This window comes from Podarcis gaigeae (genome assembly GCF_964106915.1).
Source record: "Podarcis gaigeae genome assembly, chromosome: 10".
Taxonomy (NCBI): domain Eukaryota; kingdom Metazoa; phylum Chordata; class Lepidosauria; order Squamata; family Lacertidae; genus Podarcis; species Podarcis gaigeae.
The window spans coordinates 67792763-67814026 of NC_139686.1; the positions used below are offsets into that span (position 1 = coordinate 67792763).

The 21264-nt window shown below is 43.4% G+C and overlaps 2 protein-coding genes across 4 annotated transcripts in view; both read left to right on the forward strand.

Annotated features, from left to right (window-relative positions):
• LAMB1 (laminin subunit beta 1) overlaps positions 1-21264 on the forward strand; it is a 164675-nt gene that overhangs the window by 26167 nt on the left and 117244 nt on the right. The window lies entirely within an intron of this gene.
• The window catches only part of LAMB4 (laminin subunit beta 4), a 66301-nt gene that overhangs the window by 2757 nt on the left and 42280 nt on the right, over positions 1-21264 (forward strand). Inside the window, exons 2-7 of one of the 3 annotated variants that reach the window (XM_083701264.1) lie at positions 3575-3669; positions 4751-4833; positions 8705-8823; positions 13421-13581; positions 19003-19135; positions 19959-20032. In XM_083701264.1, coding sequence (XP_083557390.1) covers positions 8778-8823; positions 13421-13581; positions 19003-19135; positions 19959-20032 — 414 coding nt within the window. In that variant the 5' untranslated portion in view covers positions 3575-3669; positions 4751-4833; positions 8705-8777. Of the gene's footprint in view, positions 1-3406; positions 3457-3574; positions 3710-4634; positions 4834-8704; positions 8824-13420; positions 13582-19002; positions 19136-19958; positions 20033-21264 lie in introns of those variants that run through there. The other 2 variants (XM_083701265.1, XM_083701263.1) reach the window with 2 other exon arrangements.

Below are 21264 nucleotides of genomic sequence, written 5' to 3' on the forward strand. Positions count from 1 at the left end.
CTCAATATTCTCTGGTTGGCCTCTGTTATTTTCTCCTACTAATAGGGAACCTATGTAAGGACTCTATATGGGCTCCTGGATACCCCATAAGGGAAAAGGGCAATTTTTGTTTACAACACCGACACTTCACAGTGTTATAAGAAAAATGCCTCTAATTTCCTTACGGAGTATCTAGAACCCATATACAGTCCCTCAGGAGATCTCTATCGGTCTGAGAGGAAGCAAAGGCCAGCCAGAGTATATTGAAAGCCAAGTGGCTAGTAAGCCTGAGCTTTATTAAAGGAAATGAACTGTTGCAACAGGGTCCCCACTCACCACACGCAGGAGGGAGGAGAACCCCGAACAAGGGTACACACGCCCCATAAAGACTTTTGAAATTGCCCACCCCATAGCCCAAGGCTACCCCAAAAAAAATCACACATACATCACAGAAGAAGGAGGTCTCCAGCAGAAATGTGAGTGTGTTGCTTCTCTCCTGTCTGCCAGGATACCTGATAATGCCTTTCTTGGTTGTATTTTCTGGGTAGCCTGGCCAATCCTTTGAGATGGCAAATACTTTAGTTCCTGAATCTCTTACCCATATTGATAGTGTGCTCAGCTTAACAGATACTTGCCTGGCTGTATTTACAGAGAGGTGTAAGCCCCTACAGTCCAAAGACAACTGGAAAGCTTTCTCCATTTCCTTCCTCCTTGCAGAGAAAAATTTGAGGTCAATTTGGGAAAGTCAAAATGGCTTCAGGATTGTTCCCCTGTAGTATTTCAGACACGTGCTTTATATACTTACGTATTGGTTTGCCTTCTACATTTATGAACATTTATTCTATTTTGGGGACCTTAGAATTCTTATAACAATAGCCTCGTTGACAAATCAGTTAAGCCCCAGGATTTGGCATTTAATCCAGTTTAATATCCATGACCTAAGTGGGACTAAAGTTAAAAGTTTAATCACCAAACTCTCTTAACTCTTGGTATTGATGTAAGATTAGGAGGGGATTGAGGAGAGTTAATGGGGCCAGAATGACTTCGTTTTTACATAGTCCTTGCAAAGTTGTTGGGCTTCCTGCTGAAATCCTGTAACTTTTCATATCACAAATCATGGAAGATGAGGTCATTAGCTGAACAGCCCAATTCAAACTCTTAGCCATTTAGAATAATCAAATTGGAAGGGACCACTTTGCCACTGCCGCAGCTAGAACCTTATTGGCACAAAGGTGGCGAACAAGGATAGTACCCACTAAGGAAGAATGGCAGTGTAAAATGTTCAAATATGCTGAATTGGCTGGTCTGATGAACAGGATAAGAGAAAATGAAGATAAGGAATAAAAGGAGGAATGGAAAATGTTTATGGAATATTTCAAGAACCAGTATAAACAAATACATAGCTTAGCAGGTCTCGAGTAAATCCAGCAGAGTTGAAATAGAGTTTTTAATAGATAACAAATTGGTCAATTATTAAAAAAAGATGTGGATTATGCAGAGTACCGTAGCTGAAAAGCAAAGGAACCAGGAAAAGGGTAGAAAGGAAATAATATGGTCTATGTACACATGCTGTATTTGGTACGAAGTTGTAAGTGGGACAGGGGGAGGGGCGGGGGGTTCCTGTTTTTGAAAATGCAAGCAAGCCAGCAAGCAAATAAATAACTAAATAAATAAATAGAGAAGGACCAAGAGGGTCATCTAGTCCAGCCCCCTGCAGTGCTCGAACCCACAACTTTCAGATTAAGAGTCGCATGCTACACCGACCGAGCCATCCCTTAGTGTCTATAATGTTCTGGTGGAAGGGGGGATTGTCTCACATTTTTTGTGCTTTGTTGAAAGAGCACCTCTCTCAAATGTTGCACACTGAGGAAGCATCACAGAATAACTAAGAAACTGAAAGGATGCGTAGCTGGGCCATATAAATCCACCTTCAATGCTACACTGTTGTGGCAATTGCATGTTGCAGAATATACTAGCTAAAGATGCTCAAAGCCAGGCATCCCCCAACTCTGCCCTCCAAATGTTTTGGGACTACAACTCCCATCATCCCTAGCTAACAGGACCAGTGGGCATGGAAGATGGGAATTGTAGTCCCAAAACAGATGGCGGGCCAAGTTTGGGGGTGCCTGCCCAAAGCTAACAATGTTTTGAGGGTGCTTGGTGTCATCTGGAAATCTGATTTAGGGCAGTGGCATTGGCTTTCGGCTTGATAGTGTCTACCTATGCTCAATTTGTATTTGTGTAAATGAAGTGAGAGCTGGACCATAAAGAAGGCTGATTGCCGAAGAATTGATGCTTTTGAATTATGGTGCTGGAGAAGACTCTTGAGCGTCCCATGGACTGCAAGAAGATCAAACCTATTCATTCTGAAGGAAATCAGCCCTGAGTGCTCACTGGAAAGACAGATCCTGAAGCTGAGACTCCAAGACTTTGGCCACCTCATGAGAAGAGAAGACTCCCTGGAAAAGACCCTGATGTTGGGAAAGATGAAGGGCACAAGGAGAAGGGGACGACAGAGAACGAGATGGTTGGACAGTGTTATCGAGGCTACCAGCATGAGTTTGACCAAACTGTGGGAGGCAGTGGAAGACAGGAGTGCCTGGCATGCTCTGGTCCATGGGGTCACGAAGAGTCGGACACACCAAATGTCTAAACAACAACAACAAAAAATGAACTTAAATAATACAATAATCTTCCATTGACCTTCTTCCAGTGGAAACCAAACCTGGGCAAGCTCTGCACCCCTGGAAATTTTCAACATTCAGAGAAGCAGGGTGCACATAAGGTTATTTACTGCTTTACTGTAGCTGAATGTAGAAAAAGGTATAATCCAAAAACCATTTGGGGTTGGGGAATAGCCTGTGGGGCAAGCTTTATGGCTTGCCTAAGTGGACTACTTTCAATTCAATGGTTTCACAGTTATGTCCTGTCTCTCCATTTTGTTAGCCTTTAAAATAGCTTTGAGATTTCCAGCAAAAGCACCCGCTCTCAACTTTTTACTAATTTCAGGTGCCTCTTCCTGGTAGGGTTAGCGGGCACTTAGCAAAGTCCCACACTCTTTGCTGGGGCACAGTCCTTCAATAAATGGAGACTATTCAATGTTAATTTTTTTAATAGTAAAAAAATCCAAAGACTACTGGACCCTGGAACAGTATTCTTCTGTTTCCTGACAATTTTACAAATAAATTTATCATCTGCAGAAATCTCTTCTTTCTAATGTGAAAGGTCTTGTCCTTAAATATCTCCACCTGCGCAAATTGGCTGAGTGTGGCGTGTTCCAGCAGGTCATACTGAGTATATTTGCCTGTACAAATGTTCTCTAAGCATGTTGATTCCTGTATACCAGGTGTGAAATCGCTTTGGGAATCTTCAAAGGGGATTTCATGCTCCTTTTCTCAGTATGAAACATTTCATTTGCTCAGTTAGAAGGAGGTGTAATAATCAAGAGACCTGACACAATACTACATATTTTTTTAAGTATTGCCATTTCTTAGCACTGTTTATTGAAACTCCTGCAAAATGTAATGCTGATTGAATGATGTTGGTTTTGTTGTAGAACAAAATTGCTTAAAATGCAATTTGTTGTTTTCCACAGAATCTGCAATATCTATGGGGCCTATGGAGCATGGATTTCACTTCTCTCTACATGCAATTTACATAGCTATTGAGACTTCTCCATGTGCAGCAGAGGTGAGGAAACACAGAACACATAAGAATGCAAGGACACAGAGTAAATTTGATGACACTATAGAGATGGAGAATTTGACACAGGACTGCCAAGATGGTACCATCCTAAGATGTTGTTGGGAGTACAGTTCTGTTGCCTCTTCAGTGTGACAGGTCACAATTGTGCCAGTCTGGATGTCTCTTGAGTTATTTGTCACCTAGCTTGGCACAAAGGTTCCCGAGGTGGAGGTGGTGGTCTTTGTCTACGTTTGGACATTGGGCACCATTTTGAATCAAGATGGCGGACTGAAATTTGACTTTGGTGTGACAGTTACAAACAAGGCTGCAGGAGGTGGGGGTTTTCACCTATGTTTGGTTGCCAACAGATGCACTGAGCATCTGTGTGTGTGTGTGTGTGTGTGCGCGCGCATGCGCATGTATGTGCACCCACACAGCCCCTCCACTCACAAATTACACTACCCATTTAAAAATCACAGATTTTTGGGTTTCTTGGAATTCCCAGGCAGCGCCAATAACTTTCTGCTAGTCTAATACTGTAGATGCATATCTACTATAGGTTTTGGAAAGTTTTTTGTTTGTTCACTAAGCATTTGGACACCTTTTAAAGAGATCGTAACCAAAGTTTGCATGATGAGTCCTGAGATCAAGGAGCAGATTTTAATCTAGGACAATTAGATGCCGTTTTGAGTCACAATGACGGTCAGAACCTTTCGAAGCGCTCTGATTTTAACCACTGATTTCAAAACACATTTTTAAAAAAATTCTTAAAATTCATGAGCAATGCCGGGTTCGAGGCCGTTAGTGAATAATATGCTATAAATCTATTAGTGCTGTTCTGAAAACCTTAATTCACATGTTTCAATGGCGTTTACCCCTAATTACTTCTATAACTAAGTGAAAGTAATGACACCTCCCACTTTACCTACAGATGAATCTAATGCCGTCTTCAATACACGCATCTGCATTTGCCAAAAAAATTCAGGCAGGATAGCTTAACAAATCACCTCTTTGGCAGGTTTTAGACTAGCTCTCATTTTCATCTACACCTAGGTGCCTGAGGGGAAAACACTTTTCTTTCTTTTAGCTCTATCTGAGACTTACGACTTTACTTCCCTGCCTTCATTTTGCCGTACCTGTTTCTACAATCGCTTATAATTCCAAGACCAGGTAAGACATTTTCTAAGCTTCAATGTTCTTCCTGAGTTGTTGGAATATGGGATATCTGCAATAAGCCAACTAAGCTAGCTTCTCCTATAAGGAGAGAGAACACTTTAACGACCACCAGCTTGTGCTGTGTTCTAAGTATTGTTAGACATACAAAAGTCTTAATGTCAAACGTCAGCTTGAGATAGCGAGATAGCAGAAACTTATTGTTACAGCTGACATACCAAGCTTTCTAACGTTACCACATTGTTCATTTGTGGTCCTGCACAAAGTGTTGGGTCTTTGGTACTTTGCAACGATACTTCCTTTGGATTTCCAGTTTATGAGGGGAATCTTTGCTATGTTTCAATATTACTAGCCACAATAGCTGTAAACTTTCTTTAGAAATGGTGCTATGAGGACTCTTCAGCCAAAATGATTCAAAACTTAATATTGTAGAGCAGGTGTCTTCAACCTTTTCAGACCCAGAACCCACTTTAAACCCAAACATGTGTTTGGGGACCCGTTTTTTAAACTTTTACCATATATTTGAATGGTGAGTAGTGTTTCTGTTGTGATCCACTTTGCATCAGGCCAAGATCCACTTGTGGGTTCTGGCCCACCACTTGAAGACCAGTGTTGTAGAGATCTCATTATTTTGTCAAATGTAATTTTGCCATTAGTGCTCAGTGGTTCTGCGATAGTGAAAAGTCTAGTATAACGTTCTCATGTTTTCTGTTAATAATTTTCCTCCCACCACAAAGAAAAATAAAAGAAACTTTGGAAGAAAGTATTATATTCTTAGCACCCAGCCTGTGCACTTATCTGAGCAAGGATGCTCCTTTCTGAATCAATTGGAATCAATTCCTCATCTTAGCAAAAAAATTTACATAATTACTTTCTCGTGGTGGTCCTTATTTCTTTCCACTGAAAAATACAACAAGTTTCCTGGAAGAATCTTTTGCTTCCTTTTGAACAAAGTTAACATGTTTATTAATGTTCCAGGAGTTCTCAAGAGCTACATATAAACTTGTAGAAGAAGCTGGAGTTCAGTTAGAAATGCCTTTATCCATCACATGCGACTTTGACAGGGGTCATTTTGCATTTTTCTCTTTGTGTGGTGCAGAAGTATTGTATCACTGTAATTAATAACACTGCTTTTCCTTTAGTATTGCCATTCTGATTCATCTATCAGTTCTAGGCTTGATAAGTCAAGCATTTGCATGGTTCCCCATCAGAACAACTTCTCCATTTGTTTCAATATATAATAATGAATATTTTGTGTGTGGATTTGTTTCCCTCGCTTGAAATTTAGTGACATCCATTCTGCTTTTAAGAAATCTTTGAACACTTTCTTTTTTAATAATATTTTTTATTAAATTTTCTGTTTTACAATTTCAAATAAGCATTTTGCAAACTTTAAAATACCCAATGACTTCCCTTCTTTTTTCCCCATGGTTCATTTTTCATATCCTACATCCTTGCATATTTTAGTATAACTATTCAAATCAATTTTCCACTTTTACATCCACCCAGAATTCTTTGCTCTGTTGAATTTATCTCAATGCTGCCAGTGTTTTCAGCTGTACACAGTCATTTTCCATATACTCAATAAATGATTTCCAATCTTCTTTAAATGTACGTTCTTCTTGCTCTCTTCTTCTATATGTTAAATCTGCAAGTTGTGCATATTCTGTCAATTTAAGATGCCAATCCTCTTTAGTTGGGACCTCGCTCACTTTCCAGGTCCTTGAACACTTTCATGCCTAGAATGGGATGATTTTCTAGTAAGATTAAATAATAAGACTATTTTACTATTAAATTTAAGAGATCTGCATGTTGAAAGAACTAGCCTCTTGCTTGGGTTCCTGGTTATATTTGTAAATGGCGAGACAAGTGATTTGGTGTCATTGTGTGAAATGTCATGTGACATACCACCAATGGCCACCACATCCACTAGTCATGTGCCTAATGGGTGTTGCCTAGGGACCTAAAGCAGGGCCTTCTCCGTGGTGGGATCCCAATGATGGAACTCCCTCCCTGGTCAGCTGTGTTTGTCCCCATCTCAATCATCTGAAGACATTTCTGTTCACATTTGGTGCCGAAAGGCAATGGGTTTCCTGCTAGCTTAGAACCACTGTGCTTGGATATATTGCTGTGTTAAAATGTGTTTTTAAGCGTTTTAAAGTTTCATAATGCTTTTAATTGGGTTGGATGGCAGCCGTGGGCTTAGGAAGGGTGGGGCAGACATTTAAGTAATTATAATGTAGCAGCTTCATGAGACTTTCAGGGATAACTCCCGGACCACATGGCTCACTGTTTGTGTGTGCAGAAGAATTTCCTTTCCAACAGTGCAGAAATCCATTTATGCCCATGCAATATAAACCTCTATGGGAGAAAAAGCAGGGACTGTGTGGAAACTAAACATGATGTCAAATTCATATTTTTAGATGTGCTATTATTACTTCTTTTTATTTATGTCCTGTAACTTGTACACCGCTTGATTTTAGAAAAAAATCAAAGCAGATAACAAAATATTTTGCAGGCACAAAATCAATGTACTAACCCAGCTCCTATCTTTTACACTTTCCTGGGAGTAAGCTCCATTGAACTCAGTGGAGCTGACCGCTGAGCAGCAGTTTAGCTAGGTACTTAAAAGATTTCGGGCATAAACATAAGTCTGCACAAAATTAATCTACAGTGGTACCTCGGGTTACATACACTTCAGGTTACATACGCTTCAGGTTACAGACTCCGCTAATCCAGAAATAGTACCTCAGGTTAAGAACATTGCTTCAGGATGAGAACAGAATTCGTGCTCCGGCGGCGCAGCAACAGCAGGAGGCCCCATTAGCTAAAGTGGTGCTTCAGGTTAAGAACAGTTTCAGATTAAGAACGGACCTCCGGAACGAATTAAGTACTTAACCCGAGGTACCACTGTACAATGTCAGGCTCCCCCGTCATCTTCATAAGCTCGTGCCTCTGCTGGGTTACAACAGTGGAGAGTTATTTTGCCCTCACTTCCTGCTCCTGAGTTTCCCATGTGCATCTGGTTGGTCGTGTGAAAAACAAGGTTGTGGACCAAGGTAGGCTTTTGGTCTGATCCAGCCGTGTTCCACCTAATGTTCTTTCGTACAGTTTGCCATATCCTACACTCATTTATTATACGTACAATTATATTTTTGCTATCATTTAAAACAAAAATAATAATTACAATCACTTAAACAACTGCTAGGGGACGTGGGTGGCGCTCTGGGTTAAACCACAGAGCCTAGGACTTGCCGATCAGAAGGTCGGTGGTTTGAATCCCCATGATGGGGTGAGCTCCCGTTGCTCGGTCCCTGATCCTGCCCACCTAGCAGTTCAAAAGCACGTCAAAGTGGAAGTAGATAAATAGGTACCACTCCAGCGGGAAGGTAAACAGTGTTTCTGTGTGCTGCTCTGGTTCGCCAGAAGCGGCTTAGTCATGCTGGCCACATGACCCGGAAGCTGTACACTGGCTCCCTCGGCCAATAAAGCGAGATGAGTGCCGCAACCCCAGAGTCGGTCATTACTGGACCTAATGGTTAGGGGTCCCTTTACCTTTAAACAACTGCTAACTCCTGGTTTGAGGACCCTGGTCCTTTCCCCCAGCCCCCAAGCAATTTTTTTCTGGTCCTCCAAGAGCCTATCAATTTCGGTAATAGCAACAAACAGAGGTGGGGGAAATTAAAATAGACAGAGCATTGAGATGGATCAGAACTCGGTTCTGGCACTTCTTAGATGGGCGCCATTGCCATTCTGAGAGAGTTCATGGTGAGTTCTGGCACCTCTTTTTCTAGAAAAGCAGCGCTGATTTTGAATACATGGTAATAATGTTGGGAAGCCTTAAACATACTAACGTTTTCCATTGCAGGTCCCACCACCGATGCTCAAGCAAAGGGGGACGTCACAAGGACAACGGCCGGTTTTTAGCCTAGATCTGAAAGATGCTCACCAAGAAATGGCTTCCGCTGGCCATCCTTTTCAAATTCGGTAAGTTCAAGGACTTTAAATACGCTCCGTCATTTTCCCTGTTATCTCTCCATTTGCAGCTCCTTCGGAACGTGGGTGACCAGCCCGCAGCATGGATGCCACTACTCAGTCAGTCAGTTTTATTGCACATAGCCAAAGGCTGCCGCAATGTACACAGAATCATTCAACAATTAAAAGAAAATATGCTGGATTAATACAAAAAAATTAAAACATTTATATTATCAAGACATTACCTACAGCACCTTACTATACAGGTTAAGACATTAAACAATAAAATTTATAGGCTAAAATTGTCACATGGCCACTAATATATTAAAAAATAATGTTAATTAATACAATGTGAAATTATATTCGGAGTTTGGTGATAAAGATAGAATATTTCTTGATGTAAAGGTAAAGGGACCCCTGACCATTAGCTCCAGTCGTGACCGACTCTGGGGTTGCGACGCTCATCTCGCTTTATTGGCCGAGGGAGCCGGCGTACAACTTCCAGGTCATGTGGCCAGCATGACTAAGACGCTTCTGGCGAACCAGAGCAGCGCACAGAAATGCCATTTACCTTCCTACCGGAGCAGTACCGATTTATCTACTTGCACTTTGACATGCTTTTCAGACTGCTAGATTGGCAGGAGCAGGGACCGAGCAATGGGAGATCACCCCGTCGCGGGCATTCGAACCACCGACGTTCTGATCGGCAAGCCCTAGGCTCTGTGGTTTAACCCACAGCACCACCCGCAATTGTGAGAGACATGTACATGTACCTCGGGTTACAAACGCTTCAGGTTACAGACTCCGCTTAACCCGGAAGTAGTACCTCAGGTTAAGAACTTGGCTTCAGGATGAGAACAGTAATCGTGCAGCAGTGGCCCATTAGCTAAAGTGGTACCTCAGGTTAAGAACAGTTTCAGGTTAAGGACGGACCTCCAGAACGAATTAAGTTCTTAACTGGAGGTACCACTGTATATGCATTTTTGTACAAATTAATTGGCTGGAGAATTGCATTGCAAAATTCAAAGGTGTGCGGATTTCAAAAGAGAGTTCTGTTTTAGTTAACATATTGTTTTGGAAGGTGCAAATTACCTGTAGGTAGCTTTGCCTTGGGGGATGCGGGTGGCACTGTGGGTTAAACCACAGAGCCTAGGACTTGCCGATTAGAAGGTCGGCGGTTCGAATCCCCCAACGGGGTGAGCTCTCATTGCTCAGTCCCTGCTCCTGCCAACCTAGCAGTTCAAAACCACATCAAAGTGCAAGTAGATAAATAGGTACCGCTCTGGCGGGAAGGTAAACGGCGTTTCCGTGCGCTGCTCTGGTTCGCCAGAAGCGGCTTAGTCATGCTGGCCACATGACCAGGAAGCTGTACGCTGGCTCCCTCAACCAATAAAGCGAGATGAGCGCTGCAACCCCAGAGTCTGGACCTAATGGTCAGGGGTCCCTTTACCTTTACCTTAGGTTTGCCTTGAAATGCAAGCTGCATAAAATTTCTCTCCAAGCTCTGCATAGAACTGAGCCAGCTTCTATCTGTTTTGCTCCATTCATCCCTTCCATTCCACACCCTGGGTTTCATTTCTTGTTATACAGTATGTGTAGCAGAATCCTTTTTCAAAAAGAATATAAATGTTTAGGAGGCTGCCTTCTGTATTGTTTCAGTTCTTTTGCATCTATCCTCTTTGCAGTAATAATATCCTTGTGCTAAAAAATTGAGCAACTATTGTGAGACAGATGAGGCTGTCTGGAATTAGAACTGGCCTTAGATGGATAAAAAGCAGGAAAGTGGACTTGCTTCCCAGATAGACATGCAATGGGAAAGAGTGTTGACTTTTAGAAGTGTGTCTTGAGAAGTAAACAAAATAATTGGCAGCTTCCGTGCTTATCTCATCATAAGCGTGGAGCAGGTGTTTCTAAAACTGTATGAAAAACATCTCTAGATTTCCTTGCAACCTGTACAAACTTCTAAGACGCTCACATGCCCCATCATAACAAGTTGAGCCAAGAAGCACTAAGAAGAAGAAGTCTGTAAGGGCCCCAGACCTGTTCAGTGTTTCAGCTGAGAACATGTTTCAACAAGCAAAATCCCTGAAAGGAAAGTTAGCTCAGTGGAAGAAAAATGCTCAAAGTCATTTCAGGCAAGGTCTTTGTCCAAAGCAACTAGATTCCATTTTCCTGGGCTCTCCCAACTTCAATCAGTGTTTGGAAAATGTGGCTATTTATGGGGTTCAGTTAGAACCGGTTGAAGCCTTGGGAATGGTGGGCTTGCCGTCAAGTTGTTGTCATGCCATTTATTACATTTCACATCTCCGGAAATCTAACGGTTGAGGTTTGTTTATTCTCCTCCTCGTTGAAGATCAGAGCCCAGACTTCATTGTAGACTTCACACTGCCCATTAGCTGGGGATGTTTTGAAGTTGAAGGATAACAACATCTGAAGGGCTACAGGTTCTTCAACCCTGTCCTACATAATCATAAATCAGGCATGGGTGCAGGTTTTTTTTAGAAAGATCAGAAGGCAGAGGGTACCACATACTTGCATGTTTTAGCTACCTTATAGGGAAGACCGTATCAGATTAATTCCATGCACATTTGTTTGTTTGTTTGTTTGTTTGTTTGTTTTATACCTGATCTTTCTCCCAGTGCAGGACCCAAGATGGCTCACGGCATGAGCTAAGCACAGATACAGCTAAAAAACATACCGTATTTTTTTGCTCTATAGGACACACTTTTCCCCCTCCAAAAATTAAGGGGAAATGTGTGTGCGTCTTATGGAGCGAATGCAGGCTCCTTGACTTCAGCGATAGCAACGCGAAGCCTCCGAAACGCAGTGGGAGCGCTCCCGCCGCACTCCGGAGGCTTGGCGTTGCTTTTGCGGAAGCCTGGAGAGCAAGAAGGGTCGGTGCGCACCCATCCCTTTTGCTCTCCTGGCTTCGCTTCGCTGGAGAGGCGCTGCGCAGCTTTCCCTCTCTGTGCAGCACCCCTTCAGCGAAGCGGGAGGAGAAATGGAAGGGTTTCCGTTTCTCCTGCCGCTTTGCTGAAGGGGCGCTGAGCAGAGAGGGAGAGAATTTTTTTTTCTTGTTCTCCCTCTCTAAAACAAGGTGCATCCTATGGTCGGGTGTGTCCTATAGAGCGAAAAATACGGTACCTATCAGTTATACATATTAAAGCACATGTAAAGTACTAAGCAGGACTTGCCGATCGCATGGTCGGCGGTTCGAATCCCCGCGGTGGGGTTTGCTCCCGTCGTTCGGTCCCAGCGCCTGCCAACCTAGCAGTTCGAAAGCACCCCCGGGTGCAAGTAGATAAATAGGGACCGCTTACCAGCGGGAAGGTAAACGGCGTTCCGTGTGCTGCGCTGGCTCGCCAGATGCAGCTTGTCACGCTGGCCACGTGACCCGGAAGTGTCTGCGGACAGCGCTGGCTCCCGGCCTATAGAGTGAGATGAGCGCACAACCCTAGAGTCTGGCAAGACTGGCCCGTACGTGCAGGGGTACCTTTACCTTTACCAAAGTACTAAACTGTGGCTTATTACCATATATTTCTATCTATAAGACACCCCTCATGTATAAGACACCCCCCCTATTTTGGGGGACTCAATTTTAAGAAAATGAGGGGAGATGGCCCAAAGTTGTTGAGCTTATCCCCCCACGCAGCTGTGGGCAGGAAACATGCCCTAGATGGTTTCCCGCTCACGGCAGCATCAGGGGAAGTTGCGCTCCCACCAACTTGCTGGCTGGCAGGCATGCCCCAGGCCACTATCAGTGTATTGGACAACCCCAGTTTTTTGACATGATTTTTTGTCAAAAAACCTCATCTAATACATGGAAAAATACGGTATTTCTCTCCATAGGAGACTGAACTTTTGAGTTTTGTTTGGAGATCAAAAAAACATTTCCTAGTGTCCTTCACAGGTTGCTGAAGGCTAAAAAGAAGCACACTAAATGTGGTTTGCACCTCCCCACACAAAAAGAGCCCTCGAGATTTCATAAAATCATAAAATTGGAAGGGACCCACAAGGGTAATCTAGTCAAAATGCCTGCAATGCAGGGATCTCATCTAAAGCATCCATGACAGTTGACCATCCAGCCTCTGCTTAAAACCTTCAAACAAGGAAAGTCCACAACCTCCTGAGGGAAAACATTCCACTGTCGAACAGCTCTTACTATCAGAAAGTTCTTCCTTTTCATTTTCCATTTTGACAAAGTAATAACAATAAATAAAAAAGAATAAAATGTGTACCCCACTCCCGAGACCGTTCCATTGTAACCAACCAACCTCTCAAAATTTCAACACCTCTTTGAAAGTGCTTTAAAGGTATCCTAGGTGTGCAGAATTTGAGGCTTTCTTCTTATTTCTTTGAGATTCCAACGCGGAGACCAGGAGCTATCAGATTGATGATCTTATTTCCCATAGCCTAAAGCCATGTGCTTTGAAAGGTGGTTTCTCAACAACTGCACACAAGAAGCTCCTCGACGGCTAGAGGTTGCCCGGAGAGGAAATTATCATAAAGACGTGTACCAGCCTGGCAGGCCCCTGCCTTCGCTCATTGCTGTCGTATAAGTGCCAGTCCATATAACATTTACTATGTTCCATCTTTCTTTTGTGGACAGCCCTGCTGACAGACTTCCTGCTTGGCCAGAATCCCTGTGAAAATGGTTTCTGTCGCCAGCCTATCGGAGACCTGCTTGTGGGTCGCGGTGACAGCCTAACAGCTTCATCCACGTGCGGACTGTTTGAGCCTCAAAAATACTGCATTATCGGCTACCTGGAGGTGAGTTTATTTTATATATCGCTCCAGCGTTTAAATGGGAAATAGCCCTAGAGCAGGCTTCCTCAAACTCGGCCCTCCAGAGACTACAATTCCCATCATCCCTGACCACTGGTCCTAGCTAGGGATCATGGGAGTTGTAGGCCAAAAACATCTGGAGGGCCGAGTTTGAGGAAGTCTGCCCTAGGGAGTCTGTAACAACCAGCCATTACGCCTTCTTTAAACCTGCTTTCTAAGAGCATGTGGGGAGCTTCTTGAGTTTGATTGGGAAAATGCTCACTGCTTCCACAACCTGCCTGACAACCTGTCTTGTCTTGTCCGGTTTGTTTCGATCCTTTGTTGGCCTGGATGGAGAATGGTGTGTGTGTGTGTGTGTGAACCTTTGTGCGGCTGGGATGTAGCTGTTTGTGCAGAGGAGTCACCCAGTTTTGCATCTGAGCCCCTCCCCATCTCCCAGCGCCATGTGTCCTGCTGTTCCAAAGACTGCCTACGATGACATTGCGGCTCCCTGGCTGAAAACTGTCCCCGGTCTCAGCTGCACAGCAAATGATTTTTGGAAGGGGGAAGCTTTTCTAAAATGACTTTGATTGGGAAAATGCTCACTGCTTTCCACAACCTGCCTGACAACCTGTCTTGTCTTGTCCAGTTTGTTTCGATGCTTTGTTGAAATCCCTATTTATTTTTGCATTATTCAGAAGTACACAGCCTTGTGACCAAAAACTGCTGAAGCGGTTTGGAATACTTGCAGAGTTTTCTTCGAAGTGAAATGCTTCATCTACAGCGCTGAACTTACATATGCATTAGAGCTTATGATTAGATCAGGGGTGTTGGAAATTTAGAATTTCTGCTAGATTAAAACCCTGTATTGATTTTTTCCCCTTCAGCGTGGTTAAAAGAGCAAAAGAAAACAAACCATTTGCAGGAGGACTTGCGAGCTCAGGAATCAATGCTACCTGGTAAACTTTGCTAAGCAGGCATGCAGATGCTTGTCACATTACCTTTTGCTTTGAAAGGAGGTAGCACCAGGTAATACCTGTCTATGCACACCTGCAGGCTGAGGGACTCCCCCTTTTGCAAACGCTCATTTGGTGTCTCAGTCCTATAAATAGGACTGAAAACCGAATGGTGCTAAAAATGCAAGAGGCAGTTGCAATACGTCTCATGCCCGGGTTGTGCCTACAGTACTCGTGGCTGTGCTAATGTTTGTTTTCAACGCACTGAGTTTTATGTCCACACAGAAGACAACAGCCCATGGGAACATATGCTGTGCACGCATATTACCTAAAATAACCTGAAAAAGGAGGCAGGGAAGGGGGGAACCACTAGTTCTTTGACGTGTGATTTCCCCCCCCCCCTTAAAGAGCAAACCTACTGTAATGGTTGTAAGGGGTTACTTGTGCGTAAGTTGCCTTCAGTTTTGGCTAGATCTCCTGGCCAACCATGCTTTGGCTGACAGCCCGCACTCCGTGGCTGTTCAGTCGCTTGCAGAATCCGTCAGTGGGCGTTTCTTGAACCTCTTCCAGCATAAGAGCTGTTTGACGCCAAGTCTCCTCCTACTTTCCCTGCGTGGAACTCGTCTGCGCAAGTAAGGGGACGGCAGAGGCGTGTCAGCGCTCTCCCCACTAGTCTCTGGTGAAGGGTCTTAGAGACCTGTCTCCAATTCCTCCATCTCCCTCTCTTCTCTACGCTGAATTCCTTCCCCCCTGCTGGTCCCCTCTCCAGCATCGCTTTGGAGCCCTGCCTCCGCCTCTCGCTCTGATGTCAGTTCCCTGACACCTACTAATGATCAATTCATTGGACGACTGTCAGTATATTTGCTATCAGAAAATGCGGTCTCAAGTGTGCCCAATTTAATTGATGGGCGGTAGGCTTAGAACAGAGGAAACATCGTAGTATTTCGTGCTAGTATATCATTAACATACAGAATTTACTACTGCAAGAGGTGGAGATGGTCAATAGCTTACACAGCTTTTAAAAAGAGCTAGATAAATTTGTTGCAGGTAAGACTTTCACTGACTGTTAGCCATGGACCTTTTCTGATAGGAGCTGGAGTCTGACAATAGCCAATGGTTCCCCGTTCCTGGTTTAGACAGAAGAACCGAAACTAAGGCTGAATTTAAATTAATGCACCTGAGGCCTGAATAAGGGTGACCATACTTAGAGTTAGCCAAACTGACAGATATAATAAGAGAAAAACCAAAAAGTGTAGTGAAAAAGGAATGGGAGTGCCTAAACGAATACCTTAAAAGACAAGGTTCGAGGACAGAAATCTGGCTGAGTCTGCAATAACCTTGTGAAGTGAGAGGATAAGAAAGAGGGATATATATTTAGATGCTAGGATCGAGATGATAAGGAAAACAGGAAGATACAATGAGAGGTAAAGGAGGTGCTGTGGGATTGGTGGAAGTCAACGTTTGTTTTCCTTTTTAGTGTTTATACTATTAATTTGTAAGATTTGGATTTGTTTTTCCTATGTTTGTTTTTGTGTTTTGTGTGTTGTTGTTTTTCGTGTTTTTTTCCTGTTGTGTGGAAAATGCTAATAAAATTTACTTTAAAAAAATAAACAGAATAAGAGTGACCAGTTGCAAAAGACCGCAGGATTTCTGCACCTTTAATATCTGTGCTGAAGCAGGAATTTATTTATTATTATTTTTTAAGAATATTTTTTAAGATTTTACAGAGTCATAAATACAAAAATACATAGTAAAACAAAAAAAGAAAAAACTCTCAGATAAAAATACAAAATACAGAAAACAATAAAAATAAACAAAAAAGAAGTTAAAACAAATCCACTTTTTTTATAACTTTAAACTCATTAGCTTGTTTCTTTGACCTCCTCGCACCTCCCCTTTTCGTATTCCCATTAATATAATCAAATCAGCAAATCCTTACCCTCTTTCATTTATCTTAACTCTATATCTTAACATGTTAAAACTCTATGTTTTCACCCGTTATCAATTCATTTTTGCGTACTCTTTTTAACTTTATTGCTAATGCCACTTATTTTCAATAACTGAAGCACTTTATTTTCAATAACTGAAGCAGGAATTTAAAAAGGTGTGGGATGCTCGCCTCTTCTGTATTTAGCCAGCCTAGGCCTGTCACACACGAACAAACTGTTTAATGCTTTGATTATATGCAAACCTTGAAATATATTCACTGGGCTCCGAAGCTCCATACAGCAGGGGTAGGGCAATTCGGCGCCCGCCAGGTGTTTTGGACTACAATTCCCATCAGCCCAAGTTGGCATGGCCAGCAGCCAGGAATGATGGGGATTGTAGTCCATGGCATCTGGAGGGCACCATGTTGGCTTCCCCTGCCATAAAGGCTCCACGAACCACGCAGGATCCTATATAGTCTTTTCCCTTTAATGCCAGATAATTTTCAGCGTAATCATGAAAGCCACTAAATCAGAACCCTACTCGTAAATATGTTATTGGTGCTTGCATGATTAAAACAATTATCTAGAAGGCATTTTGACAATCAAAGCCTAAACTTGTTAAAGAGGCTTTCCTCTCATTCATCCTTGAATAATCCATACATTTAAATTTTGCTGCATCGCATTAATCATCCTTGAATGCTTTTAATTTGTCATAAAGGAATTTCTTCTCTAAACTCTGCCTGACATCAAGGCAAGTGGCTTCCTACACGGTCCGACACTCAATCATTTGTCACCACTTTAAACTTTTAACTCTTTCCAAAAAAAGAGAGAGAGAGAGAGAGAGAAAGTTGAGATAAGAATAATTGATCTTATGACATATCCTTAATTCTCCTGTTTGGACTAGGAGCACTGAAGGGTTGTTGTTTTTTAATCATCCTCAGCTACAATACAGTGGTACCTCGTGTTACATACACTTCAGGTTACCTTTGCTTCAGGTTACAGACTCCGCTAACGCAAAAATAGTACCTCGGGTTAAGAACTTTGCTTCAGGATGAGAACAGAAATCGCACGACGGCGGCAGCAGGAGGCCCCATTAGCTAAAGTGGTGCTTCAGGTTAAGAATGGTTTCAGGTTAAGAACGGACCTCCGGAACGAATTAAGTACTTAATCTGAGGTACCACTGTATAGGCATCTCCCCTACCCCTTATAACAAGTTGTAATCAGGGCTCAGGGACGCGGGTGGCACTGTGGGTTAAACCACAGAGCCTAGGACTTGCCGATCAGAAGGTCGGCGGTTCGAATCCCCGCGACGGGGTGAGCTCCCGTTGCCCGGTCCCTGCTCCTGCCAACCTACCAGTTCAAAAGCATGTCAAAGTGCAAGTAGATAAATAGGTACCACTCCTGTGGGAAGGTCAATGGCGTTTCCGTGCGCTGCTCTGGTTCGCCAGAAGCGGCTTAGTCATGCTGGCCACATGACCCAGAAGCTGTGCTCCGGCTCCCTCCGTCAATAAAGCAAGATGAGCGCCACAACCCCAGAGTCGGCCACGACTGGACCTAATGGTCAGGGGTCCCTTTACCTTTTAATCAGGGCTCAGGCTTCCTGTCTGAGGTCAAGTATAACTGAGACTGTTGCTGTTTGCAGCCTGATCTGATGCTTGCTTATTCAGAAATATTAAGCCCTATTGGTTTCAGTGGTGTACACGCTTAAGTAAGTGTGCATAGGACTGTAGCTTTAAGCGTATTCAGTACTAAGCCCCACTGCATACAATAGAACTTTCCCTATGAACGCCAAGCAACAAATTTCAGTATTTCCTACACTGTTTGGCAGCAGATAAATATCCCTGGCTAAGCTACTCTGTACAGGCCAGTTCATAGATATCAGTACTGGAGAAAGGAGAATTAGTGAACAAGGACTGGTCTAATCTCTTATCTGGGCTTCAGTGCCCTCTTCTCTCACTGGGAGGGGGAGGTTGTTGGTCAGATTTATCCCTTTCATATTTCTAGAAGGCAGATTAGCCCCATCCAACCCAAACACTTAAAGCAACCTCTTGCCTCTGTTTGCAATCTAAGAAGCCCGCTATGTACGGTCCATCTCCCCATTCCTTCCTTCATTTCTCCAAGGATCTCCAATGCTCAGAGCTAACCTAGATGCTTCCCAGTTCTCAGAATAGCATCTCATTAATGTCAGTACAGTGGTACCTTGGGTTACATATGCTTCAGGTTACAGACGCTTCAGGTTACAGACTCCGCCAACAGAGAAAGAGTACCTCAGGTTAAGAACTTTGCTTCAGGATGAGAACAGAAATTGTGCTCCGGCGGCGTGGCAGCAGCAGGAGGCCCCATTAGCTAAAGTGGTGCTTCAGGTTAAGAACAGTTTTAGGTTAAGAACGGACCTCTGGAACGAATTAAGTGCTTAACCCGAGGTACCACTGTAGTTGGTGTTGCTTGCTGTCTAATCCTGTACTGCTGCTTCAGTTGTCCACCGGGCACGAGTTACTGGTAGCCATAATATCCATTCATCTTGCCCACCATTCTTTTTCTAGGATGAGCAGAAATGTTTCACCTGTGATTCCAGATACCCGTATAATCCAGTCTTCCAGGCTGAGAGTCACTTAATTGAAAATGTTATCACCACTTTTGAGCCAGATCGAAAGAAGTGGTGGCAATCTGAAAACGGTGAGTGGCATTTCATTCATGTTCGTTTCTTAGCCTAATTTGAATTTACTGCGACCGCCAGCCGCATTATAGAGGGGGGTTCAAAATGGAGGGGTTAATATCGTGAACGGGTCATTCAGATACTGCAAACAAGTAATTGGAAACGGGTTTTTAAAAAACATCTCCCCCGCCCCCCATGGAAAGGGTAAATCTTGATTAAAGCTGAAGGGAGACTCCCATGTTTATGCTCAAAATGAGTGAATATTAAAAAGAAACCTTGCATACGTGAGCATAAACTCACCATAAACACCTGGCTGGAAACAGCCAGAGGTCATTTCCAGATGACTTGTTTATGGAGCATTCATCCCGATTTGTTTGCACAAAGTTTTACAAGGAGGTTATTCTACACCAGCTGTTTATTGAGCATTTATTCCGAACTTTACCTCAGGATGAGCACGGCGGAGGCGGCAGCAGGGGGCCCCATTAGCTAAAGTGGTACCTCAGGTTAAGAATGGTTTCAGGTTAAGAACGGACCTCTGGAACGAATTAAGTTCGTAACCAGAGGTACCACTGTACAATGTCAGGCTCCCCCGTCATCCTCATAAGCTCGTGCCTCTGCTGGGTTACAACAGTGGAGAGTTATTTTGCCCTCACTTCCTGCTCCTGAGTTTCCCATGTGCATCTGGTTGGTCGTGTGAAAAACAAGATTGTGGACCAAGGTAGGCTTTTGGTCTGATCCAGCCATGTTCCACCTAATGTTCTTTCATACAGTTTGCCATATCGTACACTCATCAGATAAAATAGATAATTCGTACTACTTAACACTTTTCTCATTCCATTTCAGGTGTTGACCATGTCAGCATCAGGCTGGATTTAGAAAATCTGTTTCAGTTCAGCCACCTTATCCTGACTTTCAAGGTACCCTGCACATAACTACATAACCATGTAATATTTAAATTGATTTATAGACTAGTGACTTTCATTAAACCATGGAAAACCTTTGGAAAATCAAGCCGTCTGAATTGTTGACTAGGAAATGTGTCCAAGGAGTTCCACAGATGTGCAATGTATGTTGTTGTTTAATGTGCTATCTCTGTGTTGTGGCTAAAGTAAAAAGGTAAAGGGACCCCTGACCATTAGGTCCAGTCGTGGCCGACTCTGGGGTTGTGGCGCTCATCTCGCTTTACTGGCCGAGGGAGCCGGCGTACAGCTTCCGGGTCATGTGGCCAGCATGACTAAGCCGCTTCTGGCAAATAGGAACAGCGGACGGAAACGCTGTTTACCTTCCCGCCAGAGCAGTACCTATTTACCTACTTGCACTTTGACGTGCTTTCGAACTGCTAGGTTGGCAGGAGCAGGGACCGAGCAACGAGAGCTCACCCCGTTGCGGGGATTCGAGCCGCTGACCTTCTGATCGGCAAATCCTAGGCTCTGTGGTTTAACCCACAGTGCCACCCGCGTCCTGTGGCTAAAGTACTTGTGTTTAAATCCTCACCTGCCCATGAAGCTCCCAGGGTGTTTTTTGGACAATCGCTATTTCTGAGCTTAGACTACCTCAGAGTGTTATTTTAGGATAAGTATAACCCTTGCATATGCTGTCCTTTAGAGTTTAAGTAACAGTCAGATGGAAGCACTGGTTATTACGTGAAGAATTGGCTATTATGTGATAGGTATTGGACTTCAAATCTTTGTACTTTGTTAATCTTAATGAGGACGTCATCTGGAGGTTTTGGTTGAAATGTCATCAGTATGCAGATGACACTCAACTTTGCATCTGTTTTCCATCTCCTCATCCCAAATTGAACTTCTGGATTGGCACCTTGAGGCAAGTTTGGGTTGGAAACTGAGATTAATCCAGATAAGATAGAAGTGCTGTGGGTGGGGAAAACCCAGATGAAGGATTGTTATGAGTACATTCCCCCCCAAGGATCAAATTTGCATTTTAGCAGTGCTGTTGAGGCTAAGAGGCAACAGCAGTAGCTGGGTTGGTTTTTATTGGCTTCAGTTCCTTTGCCTTCTTGAGAGAAGATAGACAGTGTCTCACGTTATCCACACACTAGTGATAGCCAGGCCTGACTACTACAATGTGCTCTGCGTGGGGCAGTGTTAGAAACTGAGACATGAAAGCTAGGAGTTAAACGGCACCTTAA